Source organism: Ceratotherium simum, chromosome 16 (genome assembly GCF_057802395.1).
Source record: "Ceratotherium simum simum isolate JZ-2026a chromosome 16, ASM5780239v1, whole genome shotgun sequence".
Lineage (NCBI taxonomy): Eukaryota > Metazoa > Chordata > Mammalia > Perissodactyla > Rhinocerotidae > Ceratotherium > Ceratotherium simum.
Window position 1 is genome coordinate 38,634,114 of NC_141915.1, and position 20,993 is coordinate 38,655,106.

Genomic DNA, 20,993 nt, shown 5'->3' on the forward strand with positions numbered 1-20,993 from the left:
GCGATACTGACAGGCAGAGGGGCCTCTTGGGATGGACTGGGGCTCCAGGAGAGCGGAGGATTCAGGGAAGGGGAAGGAGGGCTCAGTGAGGGGGATATGGGCTAGGGGTGGGGGCTTGGTGAGGGAGCAGAGATTCAGCGAGGGGGCGGGAGCTCAAGGAAGGGGAAGGGGAGAAAGGGTTCGGAGAGAGGCCCGGTGAGTCGCCAGAGACTCTTAAGAGGGAGTAGGGGATGGCGCGGGACTTGTGGGAAGGGGTTTCAGCGCGAGTGGGTGGGTTCTGGCGGGGCGGGGTTAGAGAGGGCGGAGCATGGGGCGAGGCCCCAGAGACCGCGGTACCTGGAGCTTCCGCAATTGCTGAAGCTGGCCACGCAGGTCATTGGTGCTGTTTTGCAGGCCACGCAGGTGCAGCTGCATCTGCAAACGGCTGATGGCAGTGGGCTGCCCCGCAGGGGTGCTGCTGGCCGGAGGCGGGGGAGGGCCGGACACTGGGGTGGCCCCGCTGCTCCGGCCGCCTGACCCACAGGCTGCAGAGAGGGACCACAAGGATGGGAGAAAGGGAACAAATTGTGAGGGGCCAGGGCAAGGTCCTCCCCACTCCCGACCCCACACAGTAGCCAGAGAGGCACGTGGTTCTGACTCTGCCCCAACTGGTGGTCAGCCCTTCTGTGCAGGCAAAGCGCCAGGGCTAAAGTGACCACTCTTATCCATTGAAGCCCCATGATGTAGCTATTGTTCAATCTCCACTTTACAGATTAGGAAACTGAGGCTGGGAGAGGGCAAGGACCTGTAGGGGAGGGGGGGAAGGGTCACTCACGTGCTGAGGGGGTGGCTGCTCCATTGGAGCCTTCAATCTTCTCACTGTAAAAGATGGCCATCATGGGGTCCCGGCTAGCCCCAGACAGTCAAACCTGGGTGAGACCTTAACATAATCTCCCCAGTCCTCTGATCTCAGGATGGAGTCCCAGAGAAGGGAAAGGACTCACCCAGGGTCACACGGCGAGACACTGGCAGAGCTGAGCCCAGGGCTCCTGCTGCCCACTTCCCCTTCCTCTTGCCCCAACCACATGCCCCGGCAGTGGTGTTGGGAGAAGAGCCTCACCTGGGGGTCTCAGGCTCCGAGCCTCGCAGTAGGGCACTCTGCACCAGGCCTGTGAGGCTGGCAATCTGCTTCTCCATGGCCTCCATGCGCTCCCTGGGGAGGATGGTGGCTTTGAGCAACCCCTTCTCTGGGCATGGGGTACCTCCTGCCCAGGCCCCCACATTCCTAAGGTTGATAATTAGAGGAAATACCATTCCCTCCCCAGCGCCAGCACACAGACAATTCAAAGGGCCCCAATGCCTAAGGGTTAAGCCCACAGCCCCACACCTAACATTAGTAAGGCATTTCTCCATCTGACAGTCCCTTCCTCCCTCTCCAGCCTCATCTCTCACCACTGGCTCCACAATGGGCCCCACCCCGGCCTCTCTGTGCCTCTGCACATGTTTTCCCCTTGCCTGGCATGCCCTCCTCCTCCCTCCTCTCTGAAGCCATCCCAGAGTCCCAGCAGCCTTGAGCAGTACCTCCTCCCACACCACCTGTACACCCTCCTAAGGGAAATGCAAGTATTTCTTAACGTGTCTCCCCCACTAGACAGGGCAAGAACCGGGTCTGCCCAACTTGGCATCAACAGTGCCCAGTGCTGTGCCTGGCACACAAGCCACAAGAGAGTTGTGTGAATGGGAATCACTTCTCCTCATCTCTCAGCAGCGCTGCCTGAGGGCAGGGGGGACAGGTAAAGTGCCCTGGTTACCTCCTCCAGCCCTGCACCCCTAGGAGGGAGCTGAATGATGGGCAAGAGTTCCCCAGCTCCGAGGCTACCTAATGGAATGTGTGTCTCTCCCCATCCCCATTTCTTACCAGCACCCCCTCCCCAGTGGACTTCAGCCAGCCCTGTGCTGGACAGCTCTCATGGCTGCAAATTCTGTGTCTGAGCAGAAAAGGCACTAAAGAGTGCTGGTTCAGCAGACACTTCTCCAAAGAAGATATACAGATGGCCAATAGACACATGAAAAGATGCTCAACATCACTAATCATCAGGGAAATGAAAATCAAAACCACACTAAGATATCATCTTACACCCATTCGCAGCATTATTCACTATAGCCAAGACATGGAAGCAACCCAAGTGTCTCTCAACTGATGACTGGATAAAGAAGATGTGGTATATATATACCATGGAATACTACTCAGCCATAAAGAAAGACAAAATCGTTCCATTTGCAATAACATGGATGGACCTGGAGGGTATTTTGTTAAGTGAAATAAGCCAGAAAGAGAAAGGCAAACAGTGCATGATTTCATTCATATGTGGAAGATAAACCAATACACGCACAGATAGAACTGTCTGGTGGTTACCAGGGGCTCAGGGGGTGGGGGGTGGGCACAAGGGGTGGAGGGATGCACTTATATGGTGACTGATAAACAATAATGTACAACAAAAATTTCACAAGAAAAAAAAGAGTGCTGGTTCAGCCTCAATTTTAGTTGGGGAAACTGAGGCTCAGGGAAGGGATGCAGACCCAGGTCCCCAGAGTCCTTGTCTGGGGCCCACTTGTCGACCCCTCAAGTCTTGTAGACAGAAAATGGCATGTGCCTCTCTCCAATGCCTTCTCTGCCACATCCAAGACACAGTACTCTGGCGACCTCTCAAGACTACTTCTGGTCTACAAAGGATTCCAGGGTCTCAGAGCCCAGGACACAATCCTGCCACGGACTTTGCCGAGCCCTCTCTCCCCCAAACCTCCATATCCTTAAGGCCACGCGAGCGTCCCTCACCTGGTCTCCGTGTCCTTGACTGGCCCAGGCGGCCCGAACCCAACGAGCGGGCGCTCCCCAGGCCCGGGGAAGAGCTCGGCAGGGGGGGCTCCGGCCGTCGAGGAGCCCCCGGTACTACGGGTCTTGCCTCCGGGGCTCTCTGCGAAGACCGACGAGGAGCCAGAGTCTTTGCGGAAGGACTGGCGCACCGGCGAGCCGCGGCTGGGCGGCCCCGAGTAGGGGCTGTGCGGCGGCGGGGGGCCTCCGGGCGGCGCCGCCACGTCGGCCAGCTTCTGCGGCGACGAGGGCGGCAGGCGGAAGCCGTAGCCGTCGCCGTAGAGCGGGCCGCCGCCCGCCGCCTTGTACAGCGAGTCCTCCAGGTCGGACTGCAGCGCGGCGGCCGAGTAGGTGCTGAGCGAGCGCACCGAGCCGCGCTTGTAGAGGCCGCCCGCGCCCGGGTAGGCGAACGGGTCGCCGGCGGCCGCCGCCAGGCTCAGGCGGCCCTCGTGCAGCAGCCCGTAGGGGTCGGCGTAAAGGCCCTCGCCCTTCACCAGCACCATGCCGCCCGCCTTGCCCGCCAGGTCCTCGTCCGGCTTCACGTCGCGCCGCTCCAGGATGGCGCTGGGGCTGGGGCTGACGCCCGGGGCGGCGGGGGCGCCCCCCAGCCGCTCGGCCGCGTGGTGCACCGGGCTGCCGGCGTAGGAGGGCGGGCGCCCCCCGGCGTACGAGAGGCGCGAGCGCGACGGTGAACCGGATGGCAGCCCCGGCGGCGGCGAGCCGGACGCCAGGTGCGGCGCCGGCGACAGGTTGTTGAGGCGCCTCGTGGGCGACGACTCCCGCGACGCATACACCATCTCTCTCTGTGCAGAAGACAGCCCCGGACCCCAAAGGGCTGGTCACAAAGGGGATCCCTTGCCCCTTGCTTGAGGAGCCAGCATCTCCCCCCTGACGCTTAGGAAGTCTGTTCTCTGGCTTCCCTTGCTCATGCTGCATCTTGGGCCCCTTTCTCATCAGAGGTCCCAGCATAGAGGAAGAAGTGGCAGGTGGAGAGGCAGCAGAGGGGCAACCCTCGGCCCACCCTATGGTGAGGGGTGGGAAGCAAAAGGGGAAGAGGTGGTTCCTGAGAGAGGCCTTCTAGAATATCTAGAGGCATGTTAGAGAAATCCTGAGCAGACAAGAGGAGAAAGGGGAAGATGAGGGGAGGGACACCCCCATGACTCCACAATTAATGGAGGCCCCCCTCTGCTTCAGTCTCTATGTTCCCTTCTCCAGAGCTGGCCCTGGTCCCTGGTGACAAGTGACTAGACTCTGTGCTCCTGGACCCCATCTGCCCAGCCTCCCCGGTGCCCTGGGCATCCCAGCCATACCCGGAGGTCCCCGTTGGTGAGGTGTGAGCCAGGGAAAGCGGCGTAGAGTGGCTCCTTCCTATAGATCTTGATAATACTGCGGTCCTGGATGTCCCTGGGGGAGGGGGGAGGTGCAGAGGGTCACCATCCCCCAGCCCTGCGATGAGGAGGAGCAGCTACTCCAGGCAGCGGGAAGAGGGGTTGGCAAGAGGAGCTAGGAGCCCCAACCCCTTCCTAACTCCTCGCTCGGTGGATCTCGTGGCTCAGGCTGCCTGCCACCAACACCCACCCAGCAACCTCCACCCGGTCCATCTCCTCGGCCTCACGCGCCATTCTCAGGTTAGCTCAAACCAACGTGAACCAGCAGGGGTGGATGATTTAGAGGGAGGGAGTGATGGGATGATCGAGACTGGGATGATCGAGAAGAGGACGGGGCGGTAAGGCTGTGGGTGGAGACGGGGAGGGTTGAGGTTGGGTCAGGAGGGGGCTGGGGAATGGCCCCGCGGGGTCCAGCCGGTTCAGAGGAGTATGGGAAGCCCGCCTCATCCCCCCGGGGCCACGCCCACCGGACGTCCTCCAGCTCGTAGAAGACGTTGCGAGCCTCGTCTTTGATGAGGATGGCGGTGTTGGGCGACTTAAGCATGCCCATGGTGAGCTTCTGCGGGAACATGTGCGCGATGAGTGCGTGCAGCGTGTCCAGGCTGCTGACCTCGTGCGTGATGTGCACGCGCCGAGTCTCCTCCCCGAACTGCAGGAACAGCACCCCTGCGAAGGAGACGCCGCCCTCGTTGTCAGTGCCACCACCACGTCCACGTCGCCGGGCAGAGGAGCGAGGGGGGCCTTCGGGAGCCGCGCTGGCCCCGCAGAGGCAGGGTCTGAGGCCGGACGCCGCCCCGGAGTGCAGGTGCACCCAGGCACTCCTCATGCTTGCGGGCCTCTCAAGGCACCAACTCGACCACAGGCAGGTTGGAGCCTGGACGAGGAAATGTAATTGGGGGCAGGAGCGGTGGGGCAGAAACTGAGAGGGAGTCGTTGCTGAGGGGGAGAGAGGGGAGAAGGGAGGCTATGAAGGAAAGGGGGCTGCTGAAGAGGATGAGAGGCCTAAGGGAGAGAGTGATAGGGCAGGGGATGCTGAGGGAGAGAGAGGGGTGGGAAAGATGATGGAGAGAGGTGAGCAGAGAGAGAGATGGAGGAGGGCTGGGCAGAGAGAAGCTAAGGAGGGAGAGGCCCTGAGGGGAGGAGATTGCTGGGGGGCTGGGAGATGGGGAGATGGGGAAGGGAGCCAGAGGCTTCCCAGAAAGATGGTCGAGGAGAGGCAGAATGGTGAAGGGGATGAAGAGGGTTCCAGGGGAGCAGAGCAAAGGGAGGAGCCAGTGGCCAGGAGGAGGAAGGATGGGGCAAGCAGTACCTGGCGAGCGCAGCTTGGTCTGGCTGGCGGAGCGGGAGAGGGGCAGGCTTTGTCGGAAGCGGTTCATCCTACTGAAGCCCAGGGGCAGCTCGGCCTCCGACATGGTCTCCAGCGACTCCGCAGAGGCGTATGACAGCTTGGCAGCCTGGTCTGCCAGCCCGGGCTGGGCTCCCTGAGTGTGGCGCGAGCTGCGGGTCTGCAGGGGCAGGGCGGGCCGAGAGGAACCAAGCATGAGCGCCTTTGCTCTGCCCACTGCCCCCAGCCAGGCCCGGGGACCCTCCACCAGCCAGTGACACACACACACACACACACACACACACACACACACACACACACGAGGGTCTCCTGGATTCCAGACTCGCTGTGAGGCTGCAGCATTCCCCAACCTCTTGGGACCTTGGCCTGGCTGGGACACCCAGCAGGTAAGGAGTGGGCAAAGGACTCAGGCACCCTGAGAAGCCAGACAAGAAACCATCTGAGCGGGAGCCATGGGCACGCCTGCTATTTTAAGCTTCCAAAGAACAACAACAACACAAATTTGTCACCGAGGTGAGCAGGAGAATCATTGAGCAAATTGGGGCATTAGTTCCAGACATTAATTAAGCGGCGGGTTTGTGAGCGGCGAATTTATCCTTCGTGGAGTTCAGAGAGTTTGGAGTGGGCAGGAAGGAGGGCCCAGGGAGAAGGCAGAGAGAGCTGGGGACCCCAGGATCCCAACTCTGGATGGTATGGGCCCTCACCGGGCTGGGCACAATGTCCTTGACTTAGAGTGACTGGGAGAACCGTCCCAAACCCCCCAAAGCCAGTTGGACCCCAGTTTCAAACAGACTACCTGCCTAGTACATGCAGTGCACATGCTAAGCCCGGTGTGACCCACACGATCATGTGGCATAAGTGCCAGCCCCCCCACCCCCCGGTAAGGCACATGCTGCCACATAGCCATCGGGCCTAGCTGTACCTCAGTACCCAGTACTGGGCCTCCCCCAGTACCCAGCAGGGCAGCCCCTTGCCTGGAGCTACAGCTGAGGGTGATAGCTGGCTGGGGCTAGGGAACAGTGTCACCCAGTGACATTCCCTGCCCCAGGGACAGCTTGATTACTCTCCTTGGGGGAGGGGTCACCATGGTTTCAGTTGCACTTTAAGAACCTACTTTTGGCTGAAGGCTCGGGCTGTCACTCAGGGCCACAGTTCCTGCCATTCTGCCCCAGCCCCTCCCCTCACATCTGGTTGCTGTGAGAAACTCATATATTTAAGGGAGAAAGATAATGAATCAGATTTACATCATTCCATGTTGCGTACTTATATACATATACGTATTATATATACATATATTATCAGGAAAAAGTCATGTTTCCCAATTGTATTTTTCTATAAGTTGCCTATTTTTAACAACAAATCACTCAAAACCATTACCATTGGTTACCTCGGGATTGAGACAGTGCTTTCTCTTTTTACTTTATATATTTCTCTGCTGGGTGAATTTTGCACATTTAGAATATATAATTTTTATAATTAAAAAAAACAGTAAATATAAATAAATAAATAAATTTTTAAAAAAGGGCCGGCCCCGTGGCTTAGCGGTTAAGTGCGTGCGCTCCGCTGCTGGCGGCCCGGGTTCAGATCCCAGGCACGCACCCACGCACCACTTCTCTGGTCATGCTGAGGCCGTGTCCCACGTACAGCAACTAGAAGGATGTGCGACTATGACATACAACTATCTACTGGGGCTTTGGAGGGAAAAAATTTTAAAAATCAGTAAAAATATCTCTAAAAAGGAATCATTTATTCTCCTTCTCAGCTCCCTCCATCCCCAAATCCTGATTAATCCCTAATTAATCTCCATCTTCTGTATTAACTCAATTTAATGTTCCAATCGGATTAGTACTCTTGAAAAGAGAGAGCATCTTCCTCTAATGGGCAACATGCCCAGCTGTCCCCACAGTGGCCTCAAGGGCTTGGGGATATGGACCGTCAGATTTGGGGACCTCAGAGGGCATCCAGCCTCAAGCACAATGCCTTGACCAGTGCGTGGGCATGTGTCAGTGTAGGACTGGGCCCATTTGGGGGATGCTTGTGCCCAGATTTTGGACCCTGCAGCTCAGATCCAGGCTGATCACCAGTGCCAGCCTATGTCCCTCTCTCTCACCTCTGCCCCACGGCAGTGTCAGGAACCAGGTCTGAGCTGGTGGTCATGAGGTTGCCAGGCAACTGGAAGGTCAGTGCTTGACAGGCTGGTGGGGATGAGGGGCTACAGAATTCAGGCAGAATGAGGCAACTAGCAGGGATGAGGAGTAGGGAGGTGGCCACAGTGAGGTGCCAGTAAGAAGATGGAACAGGGGCCAGAATGAAGGGGGGCAGGGTTGCTAGGGACTGCTGACTGCTGAAAAGGCAGGACCCTGCCCAGGGAACCCTGGGAGAAGAGATGCCCACATTCCCTGCTCCGCCAGTTCCTGTCTCCATCCTGGCCCTGTGGGCACCTTTCCATTCTCACTACCTTTGTGGAAAACCCTCTTGAGAAGACAGAAAGCCCCTTAGCGCTTCTCTCCAGCCCTGGGCTGAGACAACAGGGCAGAAAAAGGTGAGACATTCAGAAGCACTTCCCAATTACAAGGGAGATGGCAAGAGAACAAAAGAGTAATTCAAGCAGAGCTTTCCAAAGATAGGAAAGGGGCTGCCAGGGAGGCAGGGAGCACTTGTCACCGGAGATGTTCCAGGGAGGAGCTGATGACTCCTGGTCAGAGATCAGGGGAGGGAACCTTGAGTTGGGGTGGTCAAGCTAGGAGCTGAAGTTCCCAATGGCTGTCCACAGACTGGGGCAGAAGCACTTGGGAGCTTTTAAAAACACTTTCCAGGACCCCACATTCACTGAATTCGAATCTCTGGGGTCTGGAGCCCGAGGCTCAAGATTGTTGACAGGTTCCCAAGGTGATTCTGATTTGGGAATCAAGTCAGTGTCTGTGACTCTAAGAGCTAATGAGGTAAGCTACGTGGAGGGATTGCTAGGAGCCGGGCTCTGTGCATAGGACACACAGGCTCTCATTTCTTCTATCTTTACAACAACTCTATGATGCAGATATTGTTGTCCCATTTTACAGAGGAGAAACTGAGGCCCAGGTGATTATGTAACTTGTCCCAGGTCACCGCACTAGTTAGTTAATAGCAGACTGGAATTCACCACCAGGCAGCCTGGCTCTTGGCCCAGGCACTGAACTGCTTCCTCCAAAAAGGCTATCTGCCTGACGCCATGATGCTGTAATTCCCCAGTCTCTGATTCAAGGACTTCTCTCTGGGAGAACGCATGCAAATGAGATGCTTGGAGCAAGCTGACGCCTGGGGAGTCGGGGATGAATGCCTCCCACCCCGTCATGATGCCTGGGACGTCAGGGGCAGCAGACTCCAGGACACAAGCAGCAGTCTGACTTGGTTCAGTTCTGGGCCTGGATGCCAGAGAAGGTGGAGGAGGCGCCTGAGGGTGCTCCCCCAGGGGTCAGCAGGATGCCCCTGGAAGGGCAGACAGCTCTCGGGCTGTGGATAGTCCAGCCTCTCCCGAGGAGGCATGAAGGCACCCCTCCCTCAGCTTAGCCCTCCACTTGGGCAACAGGTTTGGGATGCAGGGCTATGAGTCTCTTGCCTGGCACTCACCAGCTCCCCATAGTGGAAAGTAAGGAAGGGATGGGGGACCCATCATAGTCACAGGGCCTCCCTGGAAGATGAAATCTGAGTTCAGAGAACAGGGCCCTCAACAAGATCACGGGGTCCAGGTCCCTGCCTCAGAGCCAGCAGTCTCTCCAGGCTGGGGGAAATGTCAGACAGCCCCTCTCCTTCCCAAATGCCCCTCACGGTCTGGGGAAGCCTGAGTATCCCCAGCCCAGATCCCCAGCAGAGGTGGCCCCAACTCCCACGCTGGACCCACAAGCCCCTGGCAGGCGAACCCAGACTCTCAAAGCAGCAGCCACAGCCTGCAGCCCCAAGGCCCACCGCCCACACCAGAAGGTTGCGTGCAGACGCACACCCTGTGCAAAGCATGTGCAAGGAGGGGCAGGGGCAGGGATGGGAGAGCACATGCAGCTGTCACGGAAGCAGAAGCACCACGCACTGACCTTGAAACTCCAGTAGTTGGGCTGCTGATGGAAATAAGAGAAGAGATGGTTATACGGGGGCTGGGAGGGGAAAGTAGGGACAGGGGCGGGTTAGAGGCTCAGCACTCAGCCCTGGGACGTGGGCCCTCCACCCTCTGAAGAGCAGGAAGGAAGCAGCGCCTGGTACGTCCCATTCTCTACTGAGCCCCAGGATGGCCCTGAGCAGGCGCCAGGCCCACTGGTGGGGGCCGGGAGAACCATTCCAGATGGTTACAAGCCACACATTCTAGTCACAGTAGCTGTCCTTAGAGAGTCACAGGTAGGAAAAGGCAAAGATGACCGTGATATAGGGAACCCACGGGACACTGGCAGAGATGAAGCAGAGCTGGGGGGGGTGGTCAGAGAAATGGTATCTGGTTGTGGCGGGCCAGGGAAAACTTCCCGGAAGGGGTGGCATTTGAGCTGGGTCTTGACAAATGAGCAGCTGGAGATTGGGAGGAAAGGCATGCTGAGAAGAGGGGACAGCGTGGGCAAGTGCTCGGGAGCAGGCAAGCCAAGAGTGTGTTGAGGGAATAGGCGATCGCCCAGTTTGGCTGGGGTGCAGGGAAAACAGCAGATTAGGCTGCACAGAGGAGGCCGGGGCCAGAAGAATGGGCTTCCACGCTGAGTGCAAGTATTTTGACTTAACGGGGTGGAGGAGCAGAAAGCATCCGAGTGAAGCAGAGCGAGATGGGAACTGGACCCCAAAAGGGCTGATGGGGTGGGGAGTGGAAAAGGGAGGCTGGGGGCTAGGGCCAGGGCAGGGAGGCCTGTTAACACGATGGACCTGGATTGCAGAGAAGGGTGAACAGACGCTGTCACCTCACAGCACGGGGCAGTGGATGGGGAGCCATGGGCAGCAAGGGGAGCTGGGGAGACGGGGAGCATGGGCAACATCCTATGGCCGGAGAGATGAGAGAGGAGGGCTCCTTGCACCCCTAGAATGGGGGCCTCAGGTTCCTCCTCATTCACAATAACCTAAGGTCACCCTGCCTTCCCTGGAGACCAGAAGGCCTTTCCAGATGGCTAAGGACAAAGGAGTGGCCCGGAGGCCGGGTTGGTTCTTGGCAAAGCTGAGGGCACCCTGCTGACTGGTGCCAGCCTCAGCAGGAAGACAGAGGCAGCAGATGGCCTGGCCCTGGGGTGCCTGGCATCAGCAGACAAGATTCCCCAGGCCTCAGAGCCACTAGCAGAGGGGAGGGACACTGAGGGTCCTCGATGGGGGAAGGACACCAGGCTGGGGTGTCCTGTGCCACCTGACTGCTTTAATGGCAGAGAGGAGTTGGTCAGCAGCTGAGGGGAGGGGCACTGCTGGGATGGAGGCTTTTACCTGAGTTAGACCTTTAGGGTGGGGTGACACCAGGCTAGGGCTGGGATGAAGAGGTTCACTTGGCAGGGCCATCCCCATCTGAGCCACAATCCCCACCTCTCCCCCCAGTACTGGCTCCAAGAGACACAAAAAATAGTCACATGCTAGGCAGAGGAAGGGGACAGCAAAGTCTGTGCCCTAGCCAACGCCTAGAACAATCGATGGACACATGCCACCCCCATGGATGCCAGGGGATGCCCACAGGTGCTGAGGGGAGGGGAGGGGCTAGAGTAACAGGCTCCAGCCACAGCTGCCTGTGGCCACAGGAAGGGGAGGGGTAGCAGAGGAGTGGACACATGAGGGGCAGGCAGAGCCAGGCAGGGGGCACGGGGAGGTTTATGATGATAGTCACGTCTGCAGCCCCAGCAGTGATGGACGGCTCTGCAGAGAAGGCCGCCGTCCCTCGTCCACCACCAACATTACCCCGTGTACACACAGGCCACCCACGGCGCCCCGCGACACACAGGTCCCACGCTGAGCCATGCACAAACTCTCAGACATCCTCCGATAACGACATCGCCACAAACACACCCACAAAGGGACACAGTACTTGGTGAGAAGCCCTCCATGGTCAGAAACAACTCCAGAAACAACCAGAAACTCAGAGACAGAGATATTCATACACAGACAACCCCCAGTCAGACACAAACATGCCCCCCGCCAAGGCCCTGATTTGCTCACACACTCCCACAAGCTCTACTCCAGCCACAGAAACACAGACACTGGCACCATTCACACACCCCCTCCAACATCCCCCCAGAGTCACAGAAACACACAGCGACATGGATACTCAGTCACACGTATCTACACACACACACACACACACTGAGCTGCAGAAACACACAGCAGTCCACATACAGCACACACACACGAAAAGAAAGTCTCATCCCTCTTTCCCCCCGCTAGCCAGATCATGGTGCCTCTGGCCACCTCGGCCACTCTCCTGTGCCTATGGTGTCCCAGACATGATGTGTCAGGTAGGGGAACTCCTGGTTCAAAAGAGGCAAAGATGCCCCACCCTCAGCCGGCCCCCAGCGTCAACACATCTGACTGATACGTGCAGAGGGCTGGGGCCCACCTCCTGCCTCTGGGAGGGAGACAGGGATGGGGCCTGGCTACAGCCACACTGGCTCTGCCTCAACATGGGCCTGCCTCAGGGTCCCAAGGCTGGGCACGTCCACGGGGCAATCAGACCTGGAAGAGAGGAGTCACTAGCTGGGGCCAGGGGAGACGACAGGGTAGCATCAGTGCCACAGGAAAGGCCAGCCAAGTCCCGTTAGAGGGTAAAGATGGACGAGTTGCAGCGTCTGTGCCTGGCGAACTTGGAGAGGCTGCGATCAGAGTCCTGGGACTTTTGGCTGTGGCCTGTAGAGCACACGGAGTGAATCCAGGCCCTCCGTCCTCTCTGGAAAGTGGGAAGAATGATCCTCTTTCATGTTGGCCCCACCAGGAATGAGACACACAGTCTCCTGACAACTCAGTGTCCTGGGAGGGGGGAAACCATAGTGGGGAGAGGTCCTTGGGGACCATCCTCTGTCTCTGCTTCCTTCCAGGGTGTTAAACCCATGGGACAGCCTTGGGTGACTGAGAGCAGGAGGCTCCTCCTCCGTTTGCTAAGGTGGGGCTCTCCCCTTCCAACATCCAGTGCCCTTTACCTCCTCGCCCTCTTCTTGGTTGTCTGTTCCCCCTGCCGTGCCCAGCACAGTGCCCGGTATATGGTAGACCCTCAACAAATATTTGACCATGAATGAATGCCAAGACAATAGGACCAGACATGGGAGGAAGGGGATGTCTCTGAATACTCTTGTCTGGCACCACTCCCTACATCTCCTGGCACCCAGCACTGCTCAGCCTTCTGGGCCTTTTCCCTGGGAATTTCCCAGCTCCAGAAACCCCCTGGAAGGAGGGCAGAGGGCAGGAAGAGCCCAAGAGAGGTGTGACTCTCCAAGCAAAAACCTCAATACCACGGCCAAGCTGTCTCCCTCCCCCATACTTGGGGGAGGCGGGGGCGGGGGGGTGGTGGGGGTGGTGGGGGTGGTGGAGCGTCTCACCTTCCCAGAGGGCAGTGAGCAGGCAAAATAAAGAAAAGATTGAGTAGGAGAGACCCTGCCCGGGGAAGCACTTGCAGGGAAGAATCTTACAGGAGCCCGGGGGGGGGGGGGGGGGGGGGGGGGGGAATGAGAGGTGTTCTAAGAGGATAAGATGGAAGCCAACCACCCACTCTCTAGGGACAAGGCTTTCAGAAACAGGGGTGGGAGGGCTTCTCCGGAGACCCAAGGAAGCAACGCCAGGGAGTCCTGGAACTCCCTGGTGAGAAGAGAAAACAGCTTCTTCCCACTGGGAGCTGAGGAGTTAACTCCCTCCCTTCCCCACTCTAGGCGCCCTCAGTGGGGTTCTTCCCGCCCCCTGCAGCTGGTCCTTTCTCCCCCATCCCCGTGCCCCGGGAGGGAGGGGGGCCGGGCCATGTCCCCCCAGGATCCTAAGTCCAGCCACCTGAGGTCTCTCCGCTCCCCTGGGCAGACATCCCCTGTGGGCTAGGTGGCTGCGTAACCCCTCCTTGACCTCGAGCCCCAACGACGCATCCTCCAGGAAGGAAGGACAACCAATGGGTCGCACCCCTACTCCTTAATCCCCTGGCTCCGCGTGCACCGGTGCACACGCCCACCTCTCAACTCCTGTGAACACGCGTCTGCGTAAACACCCGCCCCCCAGGCTGGGGCGACGTAACGCGCCCCCGCGGGCGCCAGCCTCCCACCTCGACGCACATGCCCGACCCCCGCCCCCTCGCCCGGAGTGCGCTCATGGACACCCTCACTTACTACCCCTTCCGGATGCAGAGTCGGGGGAGGGGTGCTGCGGGACCCGCGCTGCGCCGGGGGCGAGAGCGCACCCCGGGAAGGTCATGACTTTCCGAGGTTGGAGGTGGGGGCGCCAGCCGCATTTCGGGCTGGGGGCCTGGCCCATGCCGAAGGCTGCGAACGCGGTGGGGGAGGGGAGGGGGTGTTGCTCAGGGATCAGAAACCGCAACAGCCTGCGTGACCCCACCCTCGGAAGGCCCCTGGGGCCCCCCATCTCGGTGCCCTCGCCCCCAGCGGAACCCGAGGCAGCGACCCCGGCCCCCGCAGCCGCTCCTCCTTACCTGCGGCCACAGGTGTATGCCGGGGGGCCCCAGCCCCAGGTCCCGCGTCGGGCGGGGGAGGAAGGGCAGCCCCCTACTCCCACCCGCCCGGGCTCTCCCCTCCCCCGGCCGCCTCCGCAGCCGCCGCCGCTGCCGGTGCCCTTTGCTGCAATGCTAGAGCCGCCGCCGCTGCCGAGCCGGCCCGGGCCCCGGTCGCCCCGGTAACCGCGACTCCACCTGGCGCGGCGCGGCGCGCCGCCGTGCACATCCTCTCCGGCCCCCTCCCCCGGCGCGGCCCCGCCGGCGCAGCCCCGCAAAGGAGCGGCGGAGGCTGGTGGCTGCGTCGCCGCGGTCACCCGATACGCCTGCCCGGGACTCGAGTTGCAGAAGGAGGGAGGGAGGTTAGACAGCCTAGTGGAAGCGGGGGAGGGGCCGCGGCTTGGAGGCTGGCCTCTGGTCCCCTCCCAGGGTCCTCTTCAGGCCCCTACTCCCAAAGGTCTGGCCTGGGGTTGGTTGGGGGGAGGGTGTCCTGCCTCCTGACGCGCCACCCTCGGAGCTCACAGCCTCTCCCCACCAGGGTCTCAGCTGTGCCCCGTTGCCCTCTTAGCTCTCCCATGACTCAATTCCCAGCCAAGTCTGGGAAGCCTAGGATGCCTAAGTTTCCTTGATGGCCTCTGATCCTGCTCTGCTGTGTGACTCTGGAATTTGCTGAACGTCTCTGGTCCTGCACTTTACAAAAAGAAGCCTCAGACTCAGCGACAGGGAATGGAAAGTGTGATAAGCACTAAGTATCCAGTGCTGACAAGATCCTGTGCACAGCCACTTTTCTCCGTAATTACAAAGCTGTGCGGTGAGGGTCCCTTCAAGCTCTCCCCCTTCCTCCATCAGAGCAGAGTCCACATGTGGACAGACCTAGAATCCCATGATCTGGGACAACTGAGCTCACCAGGTCCAGCCTCACTCCTCTCCATCACCCCAACCATACCTAGCCCCAAGACAGTCCATCGGGGGAGGGCCTCTGTGTGCCCCAGGCACAACACACCTGTCCTCTGCCCCATCGCCACTCCTGCCCCAGCCCCATTTTGACCTCCACATACACTTGGCCACTCAGGACAAGTCTGTCCCACTTGCCATCCAGCCTTGGGGGCAGACACATCTTTGTTCCCCGAAGTTGTCAAGATGGGGCAGAGAGCAGGGAAAGGAAATGGGCCGAATGCCCTGTGCATGATGCCAAGTGGGCCAATCTGTTGCTAGATGTGAGTTACACTCAGCTGAAAGGTCCGTGCTCTGGACTCTTGTCCTTTTCCAGGCTGTCACATTTTTCCTTCTCCTAACTCGCCTTGAAAAAGCCAGGCCTTGCTGCGCCTCTCCAGGGGAGCAGGGTGTGTGAGGAAGTGAAACTGGCACTCACGCTACCATTGGACTCCCTGCCTCTCCACCTCCTCTGCAGCCTATAGCTGAGCACCCTCAAGTCAAGGCCCCCTCAGGGCCCCCCTTTCCCACTGCAACTCTGACCCCTGGCCCCTTCTCCCCATTTGGGCCTTGGATGCCCGTTTTTCACCCATGGCAATGTCCAGGCCTGAGCACGGAGCCCAAGCTCTCTAAGTGTGGCCCTGTCTAAGCTCAGACCCATCTTCCCATCAGGGAAACTGAGGCTTGATGAATAATCAGGGAACAAGTTCAGGACAAACGGCTAGATGCCCAAGTCCTCTTAAAAATTTGAAACTAAGCCTGGAACATAGCAAGAAGGGTGGGAGAGAGACATCATGAAGAACTTCCTGATGATAAGACATCAGGGGAAGTTTGGGTCTGCTCAGAAGCGTAGGGTGGGGATCAGGGAATGAGATGGTCTACAGTGGGGGTGGGGATTGAGTATAGGGCATAAGTCTCCTGAACACCTATGGGGGGAGGGTGGGAGAGGCACTCCTGTTTCAAGGAGAAAAGAATATAAAAATTTGTTTCAAAACCTCAAAAAATTCCTTCCCCAAAGCCAAACCTTGCCACGGGTTTGGGGAGGTGGTGGAAGGAATGAGACAATCAGGGGGAGAGTAGAGGGCATAGAAGTCTCCTGAAAATGGGGGCTCCTACATAAGAGAAAGGGATGCAAAATAAAAATCCTGGATACCCCCCCTCCAAAAAAGTCCTCCCCAAAGCCAAACTCTGCCGTGGGTTTGGGGGGTGGGGTGGAGGTGGGTGACTCACCTGGGCCGGCTGGCCAGCCCCGGAGGGGGCGGAGTCGCCATGGAGGTGGGAGCAGAGGGAGCTGAGGAGGCACACGGGGTCCACGGTCCAGCCGCCAACCTGTGTGTGCGAAGGGGGGGACACCCCATTAGGGGGAGCGGGCAGGAGCCGCTGGGGGGCTGTGACGGGGCGGAGAGGGGCATTCCTGGGGCGAGCTTTGGCACAGAGCTTACACCGCAGAGGGACCCTGCAATGCTGGCTAGTCCCTTACAAGGCTGGGTCTCTAATTAGAGCCCTTGGTCTGTTTCTGGATGTTTCTCTCCTGTCAGACTGGCAGCTCCGTGAGCCCAGGGGAGGGCCTTCCCCATCAGATACTCTCTGAAGTCTTTTTCTTCAATTCTTGAACACCTCTCTGTACACTCTGCCAGGGAGCTGTTCCTCACCTCTCCCCTCCTCCAGCTCTTCATTCCCTCCTCACTGAAGATGTTACCTCCTATCTCACCGAGACGGGAACTCACCCCAGTGTGCCTCTGTCCCTACCGCTTTCTTCCCTGCCATCTCAGAGGAAGCGACTTTCTTCTCCCACCCCAAGGCCACACCACACCTAAGGCTCGAAGCCCCTCCCCTCCTGATGCTTCCAGGACCTTCTCCCCATGGCCCTATTCCCCTCAGCATCCTCAAATTCATTCATCTTCATTCATCCCGCACACATTTCCTGAGCCAGCACTCTGCTCAGGCGCCAAGCATTCCACGGCAAATGAGACGGCTGGTGGTCCTACCCACTTACACGCTAAGGGAGGGAACGAATGAGGGAAGGAAGGAAGGAAGGAATTTGAGTGAGTGTTTTGATTCATTTACTAAGTATTTACCAAGTGCCTACTCTGTGCCAGTGAACATGCCAGACACATCTGAGGCCCTCAAACACGCCCACATCATCTCTCACAGGCCCGCTGCCCCTTGAGGCCGCCATCCTGTCTTCACCTTTTTCTGGCCAAACTTCCCCAGACAGGTCTGCAGCCAGGGGTCTGTCCTTCACTACCTCCAATCTCCTCAACCCCTGTAACTGGCCATTACCTCACCACACCATGAGCAACGAGCTCAGTCCCCTCTGGACCCCCAGATCCTGGCCAGTCCCAAGGGCTGTTTCTCTCTCCCTGTCTCTCCTGATTTCTGAAGAGCAGGTGGCCCTCCTGCTGGGCTTTTCTCCTCTTCCTCATGTTCCTGGTTCCCCCTCCCCACCCCCACTGTCATGGTTGTGGGCCCCCTCCTCTCTCAGTCTCCATTCTGCCTTGGTGACCACGCTTATAGCCCAGCTCCACTTCCATTCTGCCCCGATCATGCTCAACCCTCCTCCTGGAGCTGAGCTCCCTTCAGAGTCTTGAGCTATGCCTGTGGTGCCTAACGGATACCCTGTGCATGCCCTACCCACGCCTCAGACTCATCTCCCATATTCCTGACCCCCACCCCCCAAACGTTTCCCTCCCAACTCTCTCATTTCTCCCCAAGGCACCAACATCTCCCTGTCACCCAGGTTTTTCTGTCTGCCTCCTAGGTCCAGGCAGCAAATAAGCGTTACTCAGTCTTCCTCCAACCCCTTTCCCTTCGTCCTCCCTGATGCTCTCTTCCTCCTCTCCTCCTGCCTCCAGCCCCCCTCATGCCCTCCTATTCACCATCCAAAAACAACCACAGCCCTCCTAGCCACCAGCATCTGGCCCCACTTTTCCAGTCTGCCCCCACACCTCCCACTGCCCCTCTCCCCTGAGCCTTCTGCACCAGCCAGGGGGACCTCTGTGCCAGTCCTCAAGCCAACGCAGGCCTCTGCTCCCCTCCCCTCCCCACCTCCTAAAACAACATTCTCTTCCTCTATGCCTATTCAGACCTTTTTCATTTTTCTAAGCCTAGATTAGCTACCTCCTCCTCCAGGAAGCCCTCCCTGATCAGGCCTGCCAACCTGATCTTCCCTCCTCCAAACACTCTCCCAACTGACTGTGCCCCTCATACTTAAGTTAAACCATCCTTTTACCCCATCTAGATCACAAATGCCCCTTCCCCCTCCTCCCAAGCCAGAGCACAAAGGGAACCCACTGAGAGGGGATCCCTGAGGGTGGGGCCATATCTCCTTCATCTGTGACTCTCCCTTATCCCAATGGCAATTCTGCTCCCAGGAGGACTCTGGAGCTGGGAAAAGGTAAAAGCCAGACAGAACTGAAGGTGATATCAGGGGGCAGATAAATACCAGAAATGTGCCAATGTGGCCTGTTCCCTGCAGTGAGGATGGGGTAGGGACACTCTTCCCTTTCCCAGCCACACCCAGCAGTACCTGGAAAGGTGGAACAGAGCAAGACAGGTGTGGGAGCAGGGACTGACATCCCGAGGCTCAACTGAAAGGATGTGGATGGGATGCACCACCCTCCCCTCGGTCCCCTCTCCCACAGTGGACAATGCACAGCAGCCCTCAAGGTACCTCACCAATGTGGGACTGTACGCAGATGGCTAGTCCCAAGAAAGAACTTTCCTACAGACAAGGTCATACGTGGATGCAGAGATGCATCCAGGAACCCAAGGATCTGGGAGAGATTTAAAAGGGAAGCATCCCACTCCACACAGAAGGAGACAGGTCCTGGTCCAGAGGCAGAAGCCCTGACTCTCCTCTAAGCCTTACTGATGGCAGGAGAGAAACCAAGGCACAGAGAGAGGAGGCCTCTAGCTCAGAGTCACACAGCGAGTCTTGGGGGAAGAAACAGGGCAGGGAGGGAAAAGGCCCAGGTGACCTGGGCTCTGTTCTCCCAGGGGCTAGGGCACATCAGACCAGGCCTTCTGAGCCCCCAAGGCCTGACCTTCCCTCAGGGGCCATATCACAGAGGTGCCGACCCCAAGGTCTCAACCCCACGGCTGGATGGACCCTCAGACTCAGACCAGTCAGTCCCCAAGCCTGTCCCCTCTTCTTCCTACCCATGCCCTTGGCCTCCAAGACACGCCTTCCTGCCCCTCTGCCCAGTCAAACAGCCTGAAGGTAGAGGGGGGGGCTCTCTGCCCAACCCCTGCTCCAAATTCCAGGGCTGCAGGCTGAGCCTCCACCCCCTTCCTCCCTAGGCTCCAGAAAGGCCAACCAGCTGGGGCACATCCCAACTACCCCCTACCCCCTCTCTGCCCCCGACCCCCCTCGGAATGGAGATGAGCCTGGGGGCAGGGGAGCACCGGCTCAGACCGCTCCCCTGCCCGCTCCTCGCGGCCCCCAGCCCGCAGCCGGCCCCCACTCACCTGCTCTCGCATCCTGTCCTGCTGACCCCGCAGGGCCAGGGCGTGCTGGGGGTACTTGCTCTTCAGGTGGTCCATGAAGGCATCGCGCTTGCGGTCGGCATCCGCCTTCTGGAGCCCGCTGAGCGCCTCCAGGCTCTGGGCGGCGATCACCGTGTGCCGTCGCTCAGACGTGTGCACCAGCCCCACGTTGGAGAAGCGCCGGCCCCCGCTGCCCGCGCCGCCCCCGCCCCCCAGGGTCCGGTACTCCCGCGGGTATTCGGCATCATCTGCAGACAGCATGGGGGGGCTGCTCCGCTCCGGATCTGCGAGAGGGGAGAGGGAGCACGGGGTGGGGGGGCGACTGGTCACGGTGCGCCCCGCCTCAGGCCACCCATCCCTCACTGGGGGTCACTGCGAGGAGGGGTGCCTGGGTGAGGCAGGGGCTGCCCACCTCTCAGTAGGGGACAGAAGGAGGCAGAACGGGAGATGGGGTGGAAAGTGAGCCTAGAGCGCCAAGGAGGGTGGGGAGCAAGGGCAGGGTCCAGCATCTTGCTCTTCTGCAGGTGGGTTTGGAGGGATAATGACTGTGTGGTGAGGTGCTGTCCTTTGGGGCCAAGGAGGGGATGGAAGCAGGGGTCCTGGGCACCTCTCTAGCCACACACCCCCTTCCTCCTTCTTAAAGCTGGTGTGAACAGGTGAGGGAAGGGGAGATTTCTTTTAGATGCTTCCTGAAATATGTGGAAAGGAGCCTGCACTGTCTTCCTTTCAGAAGCATCCTCTAAGGAGGTGGGGGGGGTCCAAGGGTGGGGGGAACCTAGCCTCCTCCCTCAGACTAGCACGTCCAGGACACACTTGTCCTAAAGGATGGGGGTTGGCTTGGAAAGGGGCCAGGGCTAGGATACGTCGGGGGCTGGGGGCAAAGATCACACTCCGGGCTTCCCAAGGAGACGGAGGCCCAGGGTCTGGGGCATGGGACCCCCATTCCCCTCCCTCCCCAGAGACAGACAGATGGACAGACAGGAGAGGCTGGGCACAGAGGACAGTGAGAGATGGATTTGGGACAAACTCAAAGGAAAAAGAAAGCAGACAGAACAGCTCAAGCCCTCCCCCGGGACCCTCCCCTCACCCCTCCCCTCCCTAAGGAACGCACAGGGGACAAAGGACAGCACAGAAGCGAAAAACAGAGAAGGCCGGGGGTTGAGGTCCCCAAGTGGAACTCTGAGTCCCTTCCTCACATGCCCACCAGCCCTGAGCTCCTGGCCTCCCCGGGCCCAGCCCTGCTGTCTCCCACCCTCCAGCCTCAGAGCTGAACTTCCCACAGCCCAGGAGGGGTCAGTGGTTCCAGAGTGTCACCCACGCCGTGGGAGGAGTTGCTGGGGCCTACCTCAGCCACATTCCTGCCCACAAAACAGATTTGCC

At 59.1% G+C, this 20,993-nt stretch overlaps 1 protein-coding gene across 1 annotated transcript in view; it reads right to left on the reverse strand.

Moving 5' to 3' along the window:
- Positions 1-19,894, reverse strand: part of SRCIN1 (SRC kinase signaling inhibitor 1) — a 42,815-nt gene extending 22,921 nt beyond the window's left edge. The window contains exons 1-10 of the mRNA XM_087441057.1: positions 19,596-19,894; positions 16,356-16,454; positions 9,649-9,672; positions 5,549-5,744; positions 4,707-4,905; positions 4,162-4,255; positions 2,816-3,654; positions 1,100-1,192; positions 815-858; positions 337-524 (exon numbers count right to left, since the gene is read on the reverse strand). Of these exons, the coding sequence (XP_087297183.1) occupies positions 337-524; positions 815-858; positions 1,100-1,192; positions 2,816-3,654; positions 4,162-4,255; positions 4,707-4,905; positions 5,549-5,744; positions 9,649-9,672; positions 16,356-16,454; positions 19,596-19,874 (2,055 nt within the window). The 5' untranslated portion in view covers positions 19,875-19,894. The remainder of the gene's footprint in view (positions 1-336; positions 525-814; positions 859-1,099; positions 1,193-2,815; positions 3,655-4,161; positions 4,256-4,706; positions 4,906-5,548; positions 5,745-9,648; positions 9,673-16,355; positions 16,455-19,595) is intronic.
- Positions 19,895-20,993: the final 1,099 nt, after the last annotated feature.